This window comes from Ailuropoda melanoleuca, chromosome 11 (assembly GCF_002007445.2).
Source record: "Ailuropoda melanoleuca isolate Jingjing chromosome 11, ASM200744v2, whole genome shotgun sequence".
Classification (NCBI taxonomy): domain Eukaryota; kingdom Metazoa; phylum Chordata; class Mammalia; order Carnivora; family Ursidae; genus Ailuropoda; species Ailuropoda melanoleuca.
Genome location: NC_048228.1, coordinates 56,730,049 through 56,750,050, shown reverse-complemented (window position 1 = coordinate 56,750,050; position 20,002 = coordinate 56,730,049). Strand labels below are relative to the sequence as shown.

Below are 20,002 nucleotides of genomic sequence, written 5' to 3'. Positions count from 1 at the left end.
CAGCTACCTTTCTATACATGAAGCAAGCTCAAACCCTAAGAAGATTCATTCATTCAACAAATATTAATGCTGACTACCTTTTCTATGAAAGACTTTGTGTTGAGTATTAAGAATATTATGGTGATCAAAACAGTTGTGTACAGTTATTGTAGGATAATGGAGTATGCTTCACCCAACCTCAGTTTCTCTCCTCCTCTTTTCTCTTGCTTCTCATTCTTTTCTTTTTCACTTGACCCCAGAGGAAAGGGAAACTAACATTGGGCATCTGTGTCCCAAGCATATCCACATATCTCATTTAATTTACCATAACTCCCACAGGAAGGCAGTATTGTCCATATATAACAGAAGGACTACAGTCTCAGAAATGTAAATAAATTGACCAGTCCCAACATGACATAGCCAGAAAAGACAGAACTGGATTTCAAGTCAAGGTCTAACTCTCAAAGCACAAACCTCCCTTACGTATCATTTCTTGGGGTGGGAAAACCAAACCCGCTCACTGAAGCTGTAGGAGATGCCTCTCATACATAAGAGTTATGGAAAAAACCACTGGTAAATTTCAAGAGAACATCCGGGCTGTCCAGAGGATTTAGTTGGATTGACAAGGCTAGGGAACGGCCCGCAATGCAGAAGGAGATGGAGGGCAGCCTGAAAGGTCAGGACCTCCTGGGAATTAGCACCAAAGTGAGAGGCTAGGGAGGTTTTGCCTTTCTCCCTCTTTCCTTACCTCCTTTTCACTGAATGGCCTTGACCTGAATGGCCAGAGTGACCTGAAATGCAGGCAGGTCCCTGGAAATATACATAATCTCAAGTAAGGTTTTTAATTTATTGAAATATTGAACATTAGGTCTAAATTGGACCTAAGAATCTGCCTTTCTAACAAACTCCCATATGTGATGCTGCAGGTATCAGCCATCGTTGAAAAGTTAGTGTCTAGAGAGGAGAACTGACTCTTCTACATATTAGTTCTGTTCTTTTTTCAATTATTAGATTGAGGGCATCTGGGTGGCTGTCGATCAGGTCATGATCCCGAAGTCCTGGGATCGAGCCCTGCTTTGTGGGAGTCCACTTCTGCCTCTGCCCTTCCCTTCTGCTCATGCTCTCTCTCTCTCTCTGGTTCTCTCTCTCAAACAAATAAACAAAATCTTTTAAAAAATTATTAGATTTATAAACTTGAAACTGCCCTTTATAGAAGCCAAAAATGGTCAAATACCAACAATTTCATATGCTTCAACCAAATGAACAACTCATCTGTAGTCAATATTTTACTTTGCTCAATAGACTCAAGTCACTAAGTGTCAAAACATATTCCCAGTTGCCGGAATTATATGTCATGTATAGTTGTTGGAAAATATTATCAGTGAATATTAACAGAAAAGTAAGAAAAATAAGGATGAACATTTGTTTGCTGAAAATTTTCTAAAAAGTTTGTGAATCTGTAACCTACAAGGATGTTGCTCATAATAGAGTCACCTTCTGTCATTCAATTCACAGAGGGACAGAAATGCAGCCTCAAAGGCCCCTGAACACCAGCTATACACACAATGCTATGCTGTCCTGGGCTTTATGCCAAAATGATGTTTTTTCAAGGTGAGTTACCTCCATCTTAATCTGTCTGTTTCTGTAACTATTTAGTTTAGTTTCATTATTTAGGTATGCCAACTCCTAAATGTTCATGTGCTATATCCACTCTGTTCTTTGTCTTTATATTCAAACAGAGGGCAGGTCACATATGTAAGACAGTAACCTCTACCACAACAGTCACTGTTTATCCAGGTGCACTGTGTGGGCAGTGGAAGTTGAGTGTTCCATACTACTGCAACTGATCATCCAAACAATAGGACCCAGGAGCGGATTACTGGAAAAATCTTGCCAGGTTTTCACTGTATGCATGTGAGCAAGATGGCTTGGGAAGAGGCAAAGGGAGAAGAACCGAGGAACATTTTTTCTCACTGAGGTAATGAGACCTCTAGCTTTAGTAGGAATTCTTTGTGATGTCAGACAAACTGAAGTATGCCCTCATAAAAATATCATAGGTGTGATTCATTAATCTTTATCATTCAGTATTCAAAAAATATTAATTATTTAATACTTGCCAAGATCCTGCTAAGTTCTGGAAATACAAAAATGAACAAAACACAGTGCTAGGCATCTGTGGAGAAGAATAATGATGCTTACGATATGAGACTTGATATATTCCTAATGGAACTGTAGAATTATAAAGTTATTTTAGCCATTCTTTTTTTTTCTTTTGAATTTAAAACATTCTCCAGAGAAATAACCAAAATGTTGATACTCCGAAATTTAAAGACTTGTGTGTGAGTAAACTCTACCAAAAAAGTCTTTAAATATTTTTTTCTTTAAACTACCCAGAAATGATCTACCTTGCTTTAGAAATTGAGATTGTATTTGAGATTAGAATTGAGGTTATGTCTGTCGGTGGAAGAATATAACCAATTTACAGATCACCATGTCTCTTTATAGGAAAGCAACTTGTGCAAATTCCCAATTAAATTAGAATCAAGTAATTAGCTTCTTTGGTTACAGTGTCTTGAGCATCAAAGCATTAGCTAGTCACTAAGGGAGATATTAAGCCAATAGGTCATAGTGGAGTCAACTAATTATAACTTGAGGCAGAGTAGAGAGAAACTTCAGAAGCGTTGTTATACCCAGGAAGAACAGTCTTGAAGTACCCTGGGGACCTTTCTAATAACAAAGCAGACTCATGGTTCATCTACCTTCGAGATACCTGATTACCACAGAGTGAACCTCTTTATAATTAACCTTCTCAGTATAACCTATCCTCTCTAATCACATGCAATACAACCCAAGATGAGATTTAAGATAACAGAAATAGGCACTTACTAAACCATATATAATTATGAGCATTTTTACAGCTTACTAGTACAGAATAGAGTCAACTTTTCTATGATTTTTGATTATGTAATTAATTTTTGGACTCTCAGGATGTATTGTTGGAATAATTTTAAATCAAGGTGATTGCCCTACATCCTCAAACAACTCAACGTGTTTGTCTTTAGCTCTCCTGTGGTCTTCCCCTATTTAATATTTGATTATCAGTTACTAATGAATATAAAAACTAGCATGCTATTCCCAGCAGGAAGTATTGCTACATCAAAGATAGAAGAAAGAATTATCCTTGGCTTGTGAGGATTAAGTGAGAGAGACAAGGCAGGTAAAGAATTCTTTGTACCAGCTATGCAAATGAGTTGCAATCGTGAATGAATAAGCCTGACGCAAATCAAAACCAGAGTGCACATGAGGAAATATTTGGGGGTAAGTCACATGATGCCAGGGCAGCCCATACTTACTGTATCTCACGTAATGAACGGTAAGTCCAATGCACACTGCCAGGACAATCAGGGAGATAAAGGTGATGAGGCCAATAACCCAGGGCTCCAAACAAGCTCTCTTCCTGTTCTTCACCACAGCTGGCCTGAGAAAGAAAGCAAAAAATGGGTTATATCACAGGGTGCACCACACCCACTCCTTGTAAAGCAGATATTTCTGGGGAATTCAGGACCCTCAGGTGGGAGAGTACTGTCTTGGTTTAGAACACAGCCTGGTCCCAGGCTCTGAAGCCAATCCTGGCTCTGGTTGCCTGAACTTACGCAAGTCATTTGACATCTCTCTGCCTGTTTCCTCATCCATAAAGTGAAGATGATAATGATAGTACCTATCTCATAGTATTGTTGTAAGTATTAAAGGAATTACTATATATAAAGTGCCTACAACAGTGTCTGGCATGTAGAAAGTACTTAGTTAAGTGTTAGTTATGATTTACTAAGGTGGCTACATCCGGGACACTGAGTTAGGCACAATTAGAGCTATGAAAATGTACAAAGCCTGTTTTTACCACTGTAAAATCTTAAATGGCCTATGAAATATGTTACAGCTTAATCTGTAGTGTTCCAGATAGAATTTCTATTTCTACTTTATTTTTCTGATTTATTTCCAAACAAACTTTGAGGATACACAGAAGAGATAACCACAATTCCCTTCTAGAGAACCTGAGTGCTTGCATTCTAAACTCCACTCCAGGAAATTCCTTCTGCATAAAATTCTCTCAACCTCTCCCATTTATTCTGCCTTCAAAAGCATGTTACTGAAAAATGTTGGTCCGTTGGGTTTTTATTTAATTAGTACATTGCTATTCCCTTGAGTTGCTAAGCAAGCTCAAAAGCTAGAGAAAATAAAATAATAAGTCAGAGTTGGCTAAGGAGTTTGAATATGAAGCTGTCATTTTAAATTTCTTGAGGTACTTATCATGCTGGTAGAATCACTGGCAAGTATGCTTATCTCCAGAGTGCTGTCTGATACGTGAGGACTGGAAGTGCGGTGTGATGCCGGAGGAGCACAGGGAGTTCAATCACAACAAGGAGGATTGTGAATCCAGCTCCTTCCTTAGTTGCTGTGCAACTTGGACAAATCATTTAAACTCTGAGCTAAGTTCTTCATCTGTCAATAAGGGACAGTACACCCATTCAGTCTAACGCACATGGTGGATTGTGGGATCCTGAATGAGATCATGAATGTGAAAACTTCCCGCAAACTGCAAAGCAATAAATTTTTGTTTAGAGAAATCAAGAGGACTCTGTTTCCAGTTATGGAGGAGCAAGATGTGATATCATTTTGGGACCTATCACATCATAGCCTGGCTCTGTCTCAATGTTTTATTCCATTGAACATTGTCACGAAGTCAATACTGCCATCATTGCCCCATAACTCTGCCCCTCCTGAAGGCACTGGTATATAGTGAAAGGCTCTAGAGACTCTACTTGGTATCCTCCCTAGTTCCTATGATTTTCCTATAGGACTATAGCCAAGGACACTTCATCTTCCCCTCCCCAGTCTCTTCAATGCTCAGTTCTCCCTTGAGTGATATTCCAAACACCTGATCCTACAGTGGCAATTACTGCAAGATAAAAGGTCATTAATTTTTTTATGTGCAAATGTGCCTAAGAAACCCCAAAAATGATCCTTGTTCCTTCATCTCCAAATGCTTGCTATTCACCTGTTGCAGAAGAAAGGAAATGTGTATAGCAGACATAAGCAAAACTTTGGGGGAAATAAGAGGGTGGGGAAGGGCTTCTCAACTAATGTCAAAACATGCCAGATGAAAACTATGAATTTGTAATTGTAGCAAATGTGCTATAATCATCAAAAATATATGATCACTACGTAAGTTGTGAAATACGGCAGAAGTTCTAGTTGTTCTATAACTTTCAATCAAGACAGAAAAGTAAAACAATGCAGCCATTAAACTGATGAGGTAAATCTAGAAGTATTAACATGGAAATAGTCAATGATGTATTTTAAGGAAAATATGTTGCAGAAAAATATGCATTCTATATTCCAGGTTTTTTTCAATACTTTTTTAAAGAATTTATTTATTTATTTGAGAGTGAGAGAGCTCAAGCAAGCACAAGTGGGGGGAGGGGCAGAGGGAGAAACAGACTTTCCACTGAGCAGGGAACCCAACATAGGGCTTGATCCCAGGACCCTGAGATCTTGATCTGAAGGCAGATGCTTAACTGACTGAGCCACCCAGGCTCCCCCATCAAAAACACTTTGAATAATCAATTAGGAGAGTCTGATTCTGAGTCCTGCCACCAACTTATTTATTGTATAATCTTGTACCAGTAGATTCAATTCTCTCTTATTTTCTCCATGTCAAAACCAGAGAAAATAATTTCAGACCTCTTAACATGATGAACTATGTAGAGATAAAAACAGTAAAGTGTTTTTTTTTTTTTTTTTTGCTTTGAGCTCACAAGCAGAAAATCATCAGCAAGGACTATTGTTATTATCATCATTATTTTAATTATTAATAATAATAATAATGGCAATGCTACCGAGATGTTTGTCATTTGAAACATTATCCTTTCCCTTCCCAGTCTGTATGGCATTGCTTTGCAAACTGATCCACCCTGCTTCTTAATTACTTTTTTTGTTGCTCTCTCAGCAAGAGATTAAATAGTGAATTACTCCAAATTACGTGTGGTAGAAGTGTGCTCAAAAAATAGGTAAAACAGAGAAATAAGTCCATTTTACATATCAATAGACAATTACATAATTAACCCCTCCTGTACATAAATCCTTGTCATTATTGTGGCCCTTTGAAACTTATCCGAACCTTTTCATGTAAAATCACCTTCAGACAGATAAGTTCTAATAGTTTCAGTGATGTGAAGTTTCTTTCTTTCTATGAGTTTTCCTTTCAATTTGAGGAGATGTATGATTAGATGATGAATATAGCAGGTGAATATAGCAAATAAAATATGGGTACATATTTATAAGCCTAAAATTGCCAGAAGACAAGTAATATGTCCGAGTTGTATTATCATCATCACTTCTTAATGCGTCATTTTAAGAACAGTACTAAAAAGGAAAAGCAGCAACAGCAACAAAAAGGCAAGGGCAAGAAAAAGATACTAACACAAATAAACCTCATGGCAAGCACTGGAGAGTAAGCCAGGGCTCACAGTGCTTCAAAGCAAAGTTTATCAGAACAAACCCCCACATAACACCACCATCGTAGACTGATTAACAGTGGATCTCGAACTCTTTGCTCGTTGTCTGTAATGGTAAGCAGTGATGATATTCCTAGTCTACATGTTTCACCACCCCCGTCCACCTGAGATGTTTTAAATGAATATGTGCACAATATCTATAAAGCCGGTGGTTCCAAAGCATTATTATCAACTACTTAAACCAGAGGTCAGCAAATCTTCTGTAAAGTTGCAGACAGTAAATATTTTAGGCTTTCTGGATCACACATTCTCTGTTGCAACTACTCAACTGTGCCCTTGTAGCCATAAAGCAGCGGTAGACAATACACAAGTGTGCACAGCTGTGTTCCAATAAAACTTTATTTCTGTGCACTGAAATTTGAATTTCGTGTAATTGTCACATGAACAGTTTTCTTCTTTCGATTTGTTTCCAACCATAAAAGTATAAAAATCCTTCTTAGCTCAAGCACTGTACAAAACAGGTGGTGGGCCATAGTTTACTGATGGTTGACTTAAGCAATAACCTACAAGTCAATGCTAATTGTGCTGGGAAGCTATAATAATCTTTTCACTTTCTACTCTCATCTGCATGGCAAATTCAATGTAGTGTTTCTCCAATCCCATTGCCACTGACTTTACTCTGGAATTCTAACTAAAATGTGTTCTGTGGCTTAATAACAGATTTCCCTTCTTTCCTCCCAATCTCTGAATCATTCTCCAGTCCAGTAAGTTATCTTTCTAGAAGTGATGTAGCCAATGGCTGAGACTACTAGAAACCCAAGTTGGCCTCAGTCAGCCTGGCATTCTTCTTTTCCCCATGAACTTTCAAGCTCTTTGCCTTTGATTCTGCTTGCCTCCTATGTGGAGTAACAGAGTTTATGCTTTGCCTGCATCTTAAAAGCTCATCTGTATTTAAGAGCCTCTTCAAAAATCCACTCCACTTCAGTTAGGTCGACCCTGAGCATCATGTTGAAGTACGTACTTCGAGCTCCTTAAGAATAGGGACTAGGCCTTACTTATCTCTATATTCTCCGACCACATGCTCAAGATGAGTTCAATGAAGGGATTGGATTGAAGTTGACTAAACCAGATTAAACTGATCATTTGTCAATACCACAATATGGGTTTCCATCTCTCTCAGGCACTTCTGGTTTGCCTTAGTCTTAGAAAAGAACTTAGCATATTACTCACAAGGAAAGACAGGTCAGACATTGTGGGGAATAATTACTATTTAAGTAAAACCCAATTTCCATAAAACACTTTAAATAATGACCAAGCTTTGTGGTTAGTATTTCTATATCATCTGCATTTAAAATACATGATTTTCCTGGATGCCTGGGTGGCTCAGTCGTTAAGCGTCAGCCTTCGGCTCAGGTCACGATCCCAGGGTTCTGGGATCCAGCCCGGCATCAGGCTCCCTGCTCAGCGGGAAGCCTGCTTCTCCCTCTCCCACTCCCCCGGCTCGTGTTCCCTCTCTCAGCTGTGTCTCTCTCTGTCAAATAAATAAAATCTTGAAAAAAAATACATGATTTTCCAACTGTGATTTGATCTATCCACTGCAAAGTGTTGTTATTGTACTGAAAGTGACTAATGCAAATGAGGGGACATTAATTTCAGGAAACACATTATTTGTGGCTATTGCATGTCTATATGTTACAATATTAAAACAAAAGCATAAAGAAAGATACCATCATGAAGTAACAACCTAGTACTTTATGACATTGCTAATCCCCTAAAACAGTGCTTAGGATTTCAAGTATCAGTAAGTATTTATTCAATTTTTATTATGTTTTTGGCACCAGCTTATTTCTTTAGTTTATTGAGTTGTGCCTGCTTGTCCTATCCACACAAATACTTTATGTGCTTTCTTCTCTGTGGAAGACTCATAACAGCAGGCATTGGAGAGATCTTTAATCTTTCTTACACTTTGTCGAATAAGACTATAAAAATTCACAGGAAGGAACTAAAATTTGTATATGTGTGCATGGATCATATATTTTCATTGCTTTTAAAAAAAAAGAAATACAAATTACTTCTTCTAAAATTACAAAGAACATATTTCTGTCCTGTTAACTGTTACACAAACATATCTATAAAGTGTCTAATAACATCAGCCAGGTCCTTGGACTGAATTATGTGTGCATTCTCAAGTATGATAACTATGAATAGTTCTCATAGATACGTTAGAATTGCAAGGTGGGAGTCTAATTACCAGAAAACCGTTTCCATTTTCTCTTTACAGCACTAATAGTGAGAAGTTCATTGTTTTTATTATAAATGTTTTAATTTATACTCCACCTTGTTCTAGATTAGCTTAAGGTAACTTATAAGGGGAGATATAAATATAGATATATAGAGTAATATGCTTATGTATATATGATTAATACTCAGACTACATTAATTCCCATCTAGACATTTCCTTAAGTCAGGCCACAGAATCTGTAGCTTTCTAGCAGCCAACTCAAAAACAAAAATAAAAAACAAAGCAAAGAAGCAAACCCTGTTCAGGTACCTTTTTCATGACAATCATAGGATAAACACTGAGCAATTATTCAGTAACAATACAATTCTTTTCCTCATAAAAAATTACTATGTAATGTAATGAACTATATTCTCCACAATATTCCTAGCATTGAAACAAAAATTAGTTTTATAATACTCTTAGTGTTTCCTTCAATATTGGCAAATGGCATCAATTACTATTTAGTAAAAGCAGTTTGATGGTGTGGGGGAGGGGAGCAGTATGAATCATTCATACCAAGCTCTATGATAATTTTTAAAAATATCTGACAACACTTCCTTAACTATTATTGAAATGGCTCTGTAATGGGATTTTCACATTATAAAGTATCTAAAGATTACTGAAATTGTAGGCATAAAAACAGTATTACTTAGTACAGTAGTAAGTACAGTACTTTTAATACAGTAGTAAGTTTTTAATAAACATTGTGAATAAGCATTGTGACAGAAAACCCTACCACTCGTTAACTGTTAACTTAACCAAAACCCATAGCTTAACCATTCCTATATTTAACCAACCATAACACTCAAGTGATAACATCTTTCCTCCCACCTACTTTAAAAGGAAGTTGTGAAGATCACATATGCAATCATCATACTTTATTAAATACATGTATGATATCACTGGCAAGTATTAGTAGCAGCTCAACAGTAAGGAATGTCTCTGATCTCCACTGTGTGATGATCAAGGTATTTATTAAGCTCTCAGCCAGATATGGTGCAGAACAGGAAGCTACAAACTGAGGTTCAGGTTGACACTTTGCCTGAACTCTAGAAGTGTATAATCACAGAGATGCGGTACAACAAAATTTAAAGATACTATTAAGTATTTAGGTATGAGTTTATAGACTTACAAGCTGAGCTATTTTCAACCTTAATTCTGCTAATATATATTTGCTTTCTTTTCCTCAAACTCTTTCTACTTCAAGATAATAAATTGCCACGATCTGAGTAAGGAACTTTAAAAGGAAAAGTTTCCCACAGAAAAGTTGACAAAGGATGCCTTTGCGGCTGGTCATAAGGAATTCTACACACTTAAAAATGTGTAAGAAAAATAAGAACAGGGAGTGTATAAGTTCGTGGTGGCAGGTGTTATCAGAAGAAAAGTAGTTGAGAAACCTAAGCTTAGAGACACTTTGGAAGTTGCTAATATATAGCATAGACTTTCAGAAGCTTTTTGTAAGGTTAGTCTTCCTAACACATCTTTCTCATGACTTTGTTTAGATGCCTCCTGCGAAAATTGGCATGATAGGTAGAAACAGCTCTGAACTGTAAGACCAGCGACCTGCATCTTAGTCCTAAAGGTTTTTGCTTAAGGATTAAGTCCTTTCATCTAAGTCTGAAGTTTCTCAGATGAGAAACCTGAAAGCATATTCCACATCACATAAGTTCCAGCATCCCTTAACCCCCAACTTGTGTGATGGTGAGTGTGCTCTCATGTTCTTCATCTGTTAAAAAACAATGAGGACTTTAATTGATCTAGACGCTCTTTAATTTCCACCAAAGTTAGTGTTCCATGCCTCACATAACTTAAAAATGCTTAATATTTTATCATTAAAATTAAGCATTTACTAAACATTTAGCTTTAACATAATTTTTCCAATGCACCATTTTTCTGGTTGCCACATGCCAGATAACTGAAACAAAGTAAGGAACTGCAAGTGATTTTAAATAATCCAAGTTTCATATAAGGAAGTCGTAAATTTTATTACTTGCCTCCTAAGCCAGTTTTAAAATCCCTAGATTCATGAAATTTCATTTTATGTAAAACAGTGATGGCCCTTAAAATTGGAATGTGTCAGTTGAAAGATACACTAAGACTCTATGGTGTTCTCCAGATTGCTGTTTTCCTGGCAAACAGCGTAAGCTACACACAAAGAATCCCCCCAATAATCTAGAAATTCCTTTTTATAACAAAACCCTATCTGAATTAATTTATCAATGAAGGGCAATTGGAAAATGCACGGATTCTGTTAATGTTTAAATTATTCTTCCAGAAGTGAGATTTTTTGATTAATGAATTTCCTGCCCCAGTTGCTGACCTATAATATATGGAAGTATTGAGTCTTAACTTTTGAATGGAACATGAAACTAATACCATAAAATTATAAGGTATTATTTTATCCAAAAGAATAAAATATTTTCAGTTACCAATGCCCATGGCCTTAATTCATATCTACATGCTGATGGCTACCAGATCCATAATTGCAGCTAAGTTCATTTGGCTAATCTTCAGATTCATATATCTACTGCCTACTATCCATCACAATAGGATATACCTCTCATCATTCAAACTTAACATGTCTGTGGTAGATACTTATAGGTGCCTACCCCAAATATTTTTTCTTAATAATATAATCTTTGATATTTGGTTGAGCACATGGCCATCTTGGAAAATAAAATAGTATCCCTTGTACATAGGAGTCACCATGTGAATAAGTTCTGACTAATGTAGTCTTTATTCCAGGGGGTAGAATCCTGATGGGCATTTCAGAGCTAGAATGCATATGTGGTAGCTGGAGTTCAGACAATCATTTTGGACCATGATTTGGAGGACATATATTCATTGCTGGTGGGACAGCACAATAGTGGAAGCCTAGAATTACTTTGTGTGTCTCCCTATGGGCCTATCTGCCTGTCTCCGGGCTTGTTTACACTAATTCCATTTTTTATAAGCCACTGTTACCATGAATTTCTTGTCCCTCATATATAGCTAAATCTGATGCTTTTACAATATGCAAAACAGATTAGTTGCAATCAAGGTAAATTGCCACTTTTATGTAATTATCATTGGGAAAAAATTATCTTTGGGAAACTAATTTTTTATAGTTTCTGTATATGGGAAAGATGATAAAATATTTTTACTTAATATTCTCTGGCAACTGATTTTAAGATACTCTTGACTATACTCTATGACTTCAAGCAAATGACTTCCATTTCTTACTTGGTGGATAAAAGTCTGAGCTTTGGCATCAAACAGTTTGGATTTAGTCCTGGTTCTGCCTCTCATTCACTAGGCGGCTCTGAAATTACTCACTCTCTCTGATTCTACATTGCCCTACCTATGAATGGGGCTAATGATAGGACCTAAGGATAGGGTTCTTCTGAGGGTTAAGTGAAATAACACCCATAGAGCAATTGGCGTCAGGCCAGGCATGCAGTCAATGCTCAGCAAATATTGCCTGTTGTCGCGATTTCCTCCTTCATAATGAGAAATTAATTTGTTCTCAAAGTGGGCTGAAAAATCCGTCAAATTGCCTCCTGTGTGCCTAAGGGGATAAGAAGATAGAGGAATGAGGCTCCCAAGTTTAGTGCCACTTTACCCATAGCAACTCTGCTCCATGTGTCAAGGGTTTGCATTAGGCCTTATGTGCAAAGTGGAATTCAACTGAGAAAGATGTTCCAACTCCAGCTCCACCAATCACGTACTCAGAGATTTAGAGATCTCCGTCTTCCTAATCTTTGGTTTCCCTACCTGTAAATTCACGGTAATATTAAAATTATCTACCTTACAGTCTTGTTGATAAATACCAAATAAGAAAATAAGTGATGGAATCATCTATACAGAATATATACTTGTTTTTTCCTGCTATATGTACCCTCTCTGGATTTTGCTAAATGCAACCTGACATGTCAGCTTTTAAAATGAACAACTAATTTTTAAAAGGCCATATATTTCTGTACATATTCAAATGTAACAATAGTATTTCCTGAGTCATGTAGACACCTGTGTTAATTTAACTCTTCTACTTGAAAGTATAGGATAAGGTTACAGGTGAACAGGAAGAACAGATTATATTTCCAGTGTTGATTGACTCACACATTCCTGTAACCACACGCAAATTACCTAATCTTTGAAGGTTGTATCCCCTACTTTACAGAACACAGATAGCAATGCTTCCTGTCTACCAGCCTTGGAGGTCTACTGTGAAGACTATCCATTGAATAATAGCATTGTTCCTTGTAAAGATAACTTTTATATCTTTTGACACAATGAGACAGTTAAATCATCCTAGCAGTAGAACCACCGAAGTGGATACAGGAGACATGAGGATGGTACACCACCTACTTAAGAACATAGGCTTCGAGCCAGGTGGACCTAGATTAATTCCCAGTTCTGCCATGTATTACCTCTGAGCAAATAATGTTATCATCTGAACCTCAGTTTCCTCGTCTATTAAATGGGTATAATAATATAACATTAGGCTGTTTTAAAGATTAAACACACATGATGTTTTAGAATAGTAGTTGGCACATAGAATAGGTAAAACAAATGACGGCAATTATTATTTTGTTCTACACTGACTTACAGTTTGACTTTATGTTTTTTTTAAAGATTTTATTTATTTATGTGACAGAGAGACAGCCAGCGAGAGAGGGGAACACAGCAGGGGAGTGGGAGAGGAAGAAGCAGTCTCCCAGCGGAGGAGCCCGATGTGGGACTCCATCTAGTAATGCCAGGATCACGCCCTGAGCCGAAGGCAGGCTCTTAACGACTGCGCTACCCAGGCGCCCCCACAGTTTGACTTTAAACAAAATGCTAAATTCTTCTGTCTCTGCTTGTGCAGCTTTGAAAAAGAGATATCATCTGACATCTTCAGAAGAAAGATCGCAGGGTAGAGTTTAGTCATAGTACATGGTACTTTGGATTCCCCTAAGCTTAGTTCTATTAACTCAGAATTACTATATAAACTCTCACGAATTGCCCAACCAAGCAGACCGTGTGTATAAGTGAGAGAAGTTTTCGCTTGCAGATTCTGGCATGACTTGGTGTCTCGACACCCATTTTTTTTTCTCAACCTCGTAAAACTTTCCTATTCTCTAATCCACTCAATTCAAACGTATTAAGTTATGCTTGAAACTGTGAGAGCATTCTTCCTAATTCTCACCCACCATCTTCCATGGAAATATGTCTGAAGGAGTGTGTTTTGAGAAGATCTTTGTGCAGGTTCTCTAAAACCTAATTCTGACCAAGCCGTGAAAGGCAGCCAGAGTACCCGTTTCACCACCTTCCGTCTTAGAAGACCTGCTCCACAGGTGCCCAGCTCACCTCATTCTCAAGCACTAACGTCACCAGGCATACTATGAATCTCAGTGCTGATATGGAAGCACATGATGTTGCCTTTTCTTCTTGAATGTTTCTATTTATTCCTTCCTTGAATTGAAGCAATGACATATTTTTGGAGGAAAGCAGACAACAATGAGAAAATAACAATAAGGTCCACTGAGACAGTTATAGTTACTACAGACTGATGAATTCCTTCCATGAGAAGCTGCACCAAGTGAACTTGATTTTCACGCAGTAGCAAATGTGGTAATCCTTTTTAGAAAGCAGTGATGATGCAATTGAGGTGCTATACTCTCAGTCACTGATCACCTTTGAGATAGTGTAGAGAAGTTAGGTCACGTTTTCACCTTGTTTAAATACAAAGACAGTTGGAAGAAAATTTAAAAAGAGAAGTCGATGCCTTCTTTAAAATGTTTCTAGAAACCTATCAGTGAAAGTAAAATTATACCACCACCCTTCCTCTTTCAGCATGTTTGCACATTATTTCATATCAATCTGTATATGATCTGTTTTTTTGCCTAGACACTGTACAGTCAGCTATGCCTTCACATACATGCGCATTTTCTCCAGGGGTGTGTGTGTGTGTGTGTGTGTGTGTGTGTGTGTTTTCCTTTTCTCTGTCAGAATGCAAACTTTCCAAAGACTCTTCCTTTAGCTTCCCACACATGATAGACAATGTGTTCTGGTAGCAAGACCATAGACTTCAGAGACAGGTAGACCAAGATCAGATTCTAGATCCAACACTTACTAACGAGGGACAGCCTGAACTGCACTGATTTCGTCTTTTAAAGGAGCGATCGCAATAAGTGTTTCGCAAGGTATTTCAAAAATTAAATGAGATAACATTTTACAAAATGTACAATACATAAAAGGTGCTCAACAGGTAGTTTTCTTCCACACAGAATTTAATATACAATAAGAACTCACTAAAAGTTGTTACGTGGACAAGGACGGATCATAGCTGAAGAAGTGAGGCCCTATCAAAACTTGGAGCAGGATACCCTAGCAGCTCTGGGCCTAAACCTCAATATGGTGACCCTTCAGTGTCACTACTGACTGACTTCAAGTGGGGGTGGGGAGGGGGGATATGCTTGATTGGTTTTATGTTAAGGTTTCCCTGTAAACAGATTTTTAATCTAAATCAAGACCCTCCTTGTTAGAAGTCAACTCCCCAAATCATGTTTTTTCCTCCCTTCAGTTTCCCATACCTCCTGAAATTATCCTCTCTTCCTTAATCATCACGACACTGCATAAATGAATGCTCTTCTCCCTTGGAGGGAAAGGTGACTAGGGAGAGATCACCACCGATTAAGATATAATTATGCCAATTTAAATAAAACAAACGGCTACCTCTTTTAAAAGCTGACCTATTTCATTTCTGCTTTAATTCCTTTCTGTCTTACACAGTCCTTTCTTTTTTATGGCTTCACACTGCTATCAGTTCTTCTCGACCTTTAGTGTGACTAAGAATTATCTGTGTAACTTTTAAAAATATGATTCCCATGCCTCACCCAGAGATTCATGAGAATTTCTGGGATGAGAACTAAACTTTTCTATTTTTAATAAGCACCCAGTGAATCTAATGGAGGGGGTCCATGGGTCACACACAGACTGAGATGTTGCTCTGACCCTACTGAGTAAAAATTAAAGTCATCTTTTTTTTTTAATTTGAATATTACTCATTTCATCTTTGTGTATCTAAATTTGTGTAGATATTGTCTATAAATTCAGTCTGCTCATCCTTAATTCTTGTCAGTTGTTGCTGGTGACTACTGTTAGCATATATACCCATCACCAATAAATATTTATTTAATAAATATATTCTCTTCCCAAATGTCTTCCTATAAACTTATTCCTGATAGTTTTCTTTAACCTTCTGCTCTCTGTATTTTTATAAAACCCATGAATTACTCTCTTCATGCCAAAAGAAGACTAAAAAATAAGACTTTGGGGAAAATGGTAGCATACGAAGAATAATAATTACCTGGTCCCAAATTTCTTCTTACCTTTAAATTCTAAAATGGTGGTTCTCATATAGAACAAGTAAAGTGAGGGAGACGGCTCTTAGAAATTTGGCTAAAGAGGAAGGAGTGTACCATTTGATAACCCGCCTCCGTGTTTCTTATATGCCATCCCAGTTATGAACAGTGTCCTTAAAAAGAAATTGTCTACATATTTCAATGACACTTCTTTCTTCAAAGCATTCTGGTTGTGTGCACTTAGTCCTGCAAATGTGCGTAGTAAATTTAATCCCTTTCCAGTCTAGCCCCTTCTCTTAACATCTCCTAGGTTGACAAACATAGATATGCTCCACTTTTTATACAGTTTTAGATCAGGAAGGAGTTCTTTGTTTTGTTTATTTTTTTCTTTGAGAGATATCTTCCTCTACTCTGAAGTAGGACCAAAAAATAGGTACATTTTTTGCTTCAAATTAGAGAGTACACTCAGAAAAATGCATTCCAATACTCCCACATAATAACTACTCTACACAAATTCTAGACTCACTCATATCTAGCATAGACAAAGCCTGAAATCCATTTAGTATCTTGAGTTTGATAGAGATTATATGTTTAAATAAAACCACTCTTTTCCCTATAGTACTATTCTTAAAGATAATGTAGTAAAAAGAGTAGGACAGAAAAATCATCATGGATTATTGAGAAGTACTCACAAAAGGCAGGGAGCCTTGAGAAGTCTGACTAAATTTGTTACGTCTGTAGCTCTTAGTTGCTTTATTAACATGTACAGAAGAGTATTAAACTTTTCATAACAAGTATATGGAACTTTCTATCAGTGACAGAGCCTGAGTGTTTTTCCCTATTAAGATTCCCCTGGAAGTTTTACATTTTCCAAACTATTCTCTTCTCAAACCAGAAGTTATTAAAAAATGATATGCCAAAATATGAATTTGAGAAAATAGAATTTTAATGTGAAGACAAAATTATTTTTCAGAGCCCAAACTAGTACATGGAAACCTTATTACTGTTTAGTTTCTAATTTTGAATGAAAACAACCTCAAAATAATTATGACTTATCTGTTAGAGAAGTGATTGTAGCCAGGCACATCATTGAATTTATTTTAAAATCAACTATAATAATTTAATCATACTATCTTCTTAAATTATTTCTTACTCTTTCAAAACATCTATGGTTTTTAAAATTTAACTATTTAAACAGAAACGAATGTAATTTTGATCTGCATGACCTCACATTTATTTTTTTCTCATGTATACCTCTGAAAATAAGAGTATTTTCCCAATAAAACAAAGCCCAAGCTAAAAACAAGTTCTATTCTTGAAACTAATTAACTTGCTAACTAAAAGACAGCTGTCAAACCTGACGTGCTTTTATCTTTTGCTGAACTCATCTGAAAGTATATAGAAAAATATTTTAAGATAAAATCAAAGATGACAGGGAACACTAATATAGAAAAAAGAGAGATGTATTTCTTAACATAATTTCATGTTAAATATCAAAAGTATGTTTTTATATTAAACAAATAGTAAATTAGAGATCTACACATTCCCTGGTATGGTTCATGCCACTTTAAACTACAAATAAACTTCAGACAAAAGAAAAAGGAACTCACCGATACATTGCTGACCAGCAGGGAAGAGTCCTGTGGAGACCAAGGTCTGCAGTCAACTGTGTGCATCCAGGCTATATCAGCAATGTCATGGGCTGGATTAAGGTGAAGAAAGAAGTCAGTAATGATCTAAATAGAACCAGTCTGACAGGTCTTGACTAGTGTGGTGGGAACTGTGTGTGTGACTAGTAAGACAAAGTCAAATTTTATACGGAGTGGGAGAACATAAGTTATTTTTTTTTTTAAAGATTTTTATTTTATTTATTCGACAGAGATAGAGACAGCCAGCGAGAGAGGGAACACAAGCAGGGGGAGTGGGAGAGGAAGAAGCAGGCTCCTAGCAGAAGAGCCTGATGTGGGGCTCGATCCCATAATGCCAGGATCACGCCCTGAGCCGAAGGCAGACGTTTAACCACTGTGCCACCCAGGCGCCCCAGAACATAAATAATTTATAAACACTTTCTAGGAGTGGGAACTTAGAAGCTATTGCCTTAAGATTATACTAGCTTAAAAGTGTTCATGTAAACCAGAATTTGTATAAAGTCAGATGGTTAAATCTAGAAAGAAATTTTAAAAATCATATCACTTAGCTTCCTCATGTTTTCAGTGAAGAAACATGTTAAATGTTAAATGACAGTCAAAATCATATAATTTATGACCCACCAAATCAGGAGTAATACCCATATTTTTTAAAATTTATCTAGGGGCGCCTGGGTGGCACAGCGGTTAAGCGTCTGCCTTTGGCTCAGGGCGTGATCCTGGCGTTATGGGATCGAGCCCCACATCAGGCTCCTCCGCTGTGAGCCTGCTTCTTCCTCTCCCACTCCCCCTGCTTGTGCTCCCTCTCTCACTGGCTGTCTCTATCTCTGTCAAATAAATAAATAAAATCTTTAAAAAAAAATAAAAAAATAAAATTTATCTAACATGCTTTCTACTCTACCCTGCATATAATGAAAGTTTTCCTTTGGTATTGACTATAAGTCAGCAGTTGAAAATATAATAAAGACTAGAAAAGTATTAATATAATAAAAAAATTTTAAAAAAGAAAAGTATTACTATCTTAAAATTTTGTGACATAATTCTTCTAGAAAAGTCAAGTAGTTTATAAATATTAACCCCCAATTGAGACAGTATATTTCTTTCATTATACTGGAGACAAGCACATCAGCCAACACTGAGTCATTACTGTCTTACTTCTGAAGTGTAAGTAGTGTATTTAAAAAATGTATGTTCATACATGTATATGCAGATATCTGTGTATTTGTGTCAGGCATAATCCTCAAATCACCATCCTTAATCCCCATAAATGATGTTAGTTGTTTCTCCTCTGGGCTTTTATGGTATCATAACCCTTACTGCATTGAGCTAGAATTTTTTGTTTCCTTGTATCTCAACTCTACTAGACTGAATTCTTAACAGATAGTAACTCTATTTTTAGTATATATGGGACTGCAAAAATATGCATGGAAAGAGAACAAGAAGGCAAGAGGACGAGGTTATGTGTGACCAGTTCTAAAAACCACCATAAAGAAGACAGATTGGTACTACTATTCATTCATTCATTCATTCATTCATTTTTTGGCACTGTTGAATATTACCACACATCCATTTAGCCAATGGTTCATCTAAACTGATGCAGAAGCTGGGATCCATGGTGAGTGTGTGGTTAGGCTACCAAGAATTAGAATCACACTCTGGAAGTAACCAAGAAACCTGTACGTTGGGACATACTGTTCTTGGGAGTAGAGAGAGCATCAAACGTACCCTTTTTGTTCTGGCCAATAGATTACTTAACACTGAAGAATAAATAGCATGTACATTTACTTGAAGTTATTGAACATACAGTATCAGGTTTCTGTCTACTCACTTAAAAGTACAATTTAGCCAAAAATAAAGAGGCAACAATAGTGAAGTAAAAACTTCCAGGTTATGAGATTAAATTGTTCCTATTATACAGCCTTTAAAAAGTGAAAGCCTCACTAATAAAATGTTAATACTGGCTTAATAATGCTATATTCTATTTTATCTCATATTTGATGGAAATATTGATTATACTCTTGCTTTCAAGGAAAAACAGATCTTCAGGGCAACTTTGGGTCAAAACCTGGCCAGACTCATTTTAACAGACCCTCATAACCTTTTTCTTTACTAAAATCCAGATTCCAAACTCAAATAAATTCTTTATATGCTCCTATGGTTGTGTATACTTACGGTTATGTACACCTAAAGATGGAGATGCAGAAAATGAGAGGGCTTTCATGACTTTTTAAAAACCTTATGGATATGTGCTAGAAC

At 36.7% G+C, this 20,002-nt stretch overlaps 1 protein-coding gene across 1 annotated transcript in view; it reads right to left on the bottom strand.

The window, feature by feature from the left end:
• The window catches only part of LOC100467027 (transmembrane protease serine 11E), a 43,125-nt gene extending 25,350 nt beyond the window's left edge, over positions 1–17,775 (bottom strand). Inside the window, exons 1-2 of the mRNA XM_019810137.2 lie at positions 17,711–17,775; positions 3,333–3,457 (exon numbers count right to left, since the gene is read on the bottom strand). Coding sequence (XP_019665696.1) covers positions 3,333–3,457; positions 17,711–17,718 — 133 coding nt within the window. The 5' untranslated portion in view covers positions 17,719–17,775. The remainder of the gene's footprint in view (positions 1–3,332; positions 3,458–17,710) is intronic.
• Between the last annotated feature and the right edge of the window lie 2,227 nt (positions 17,776–20,002).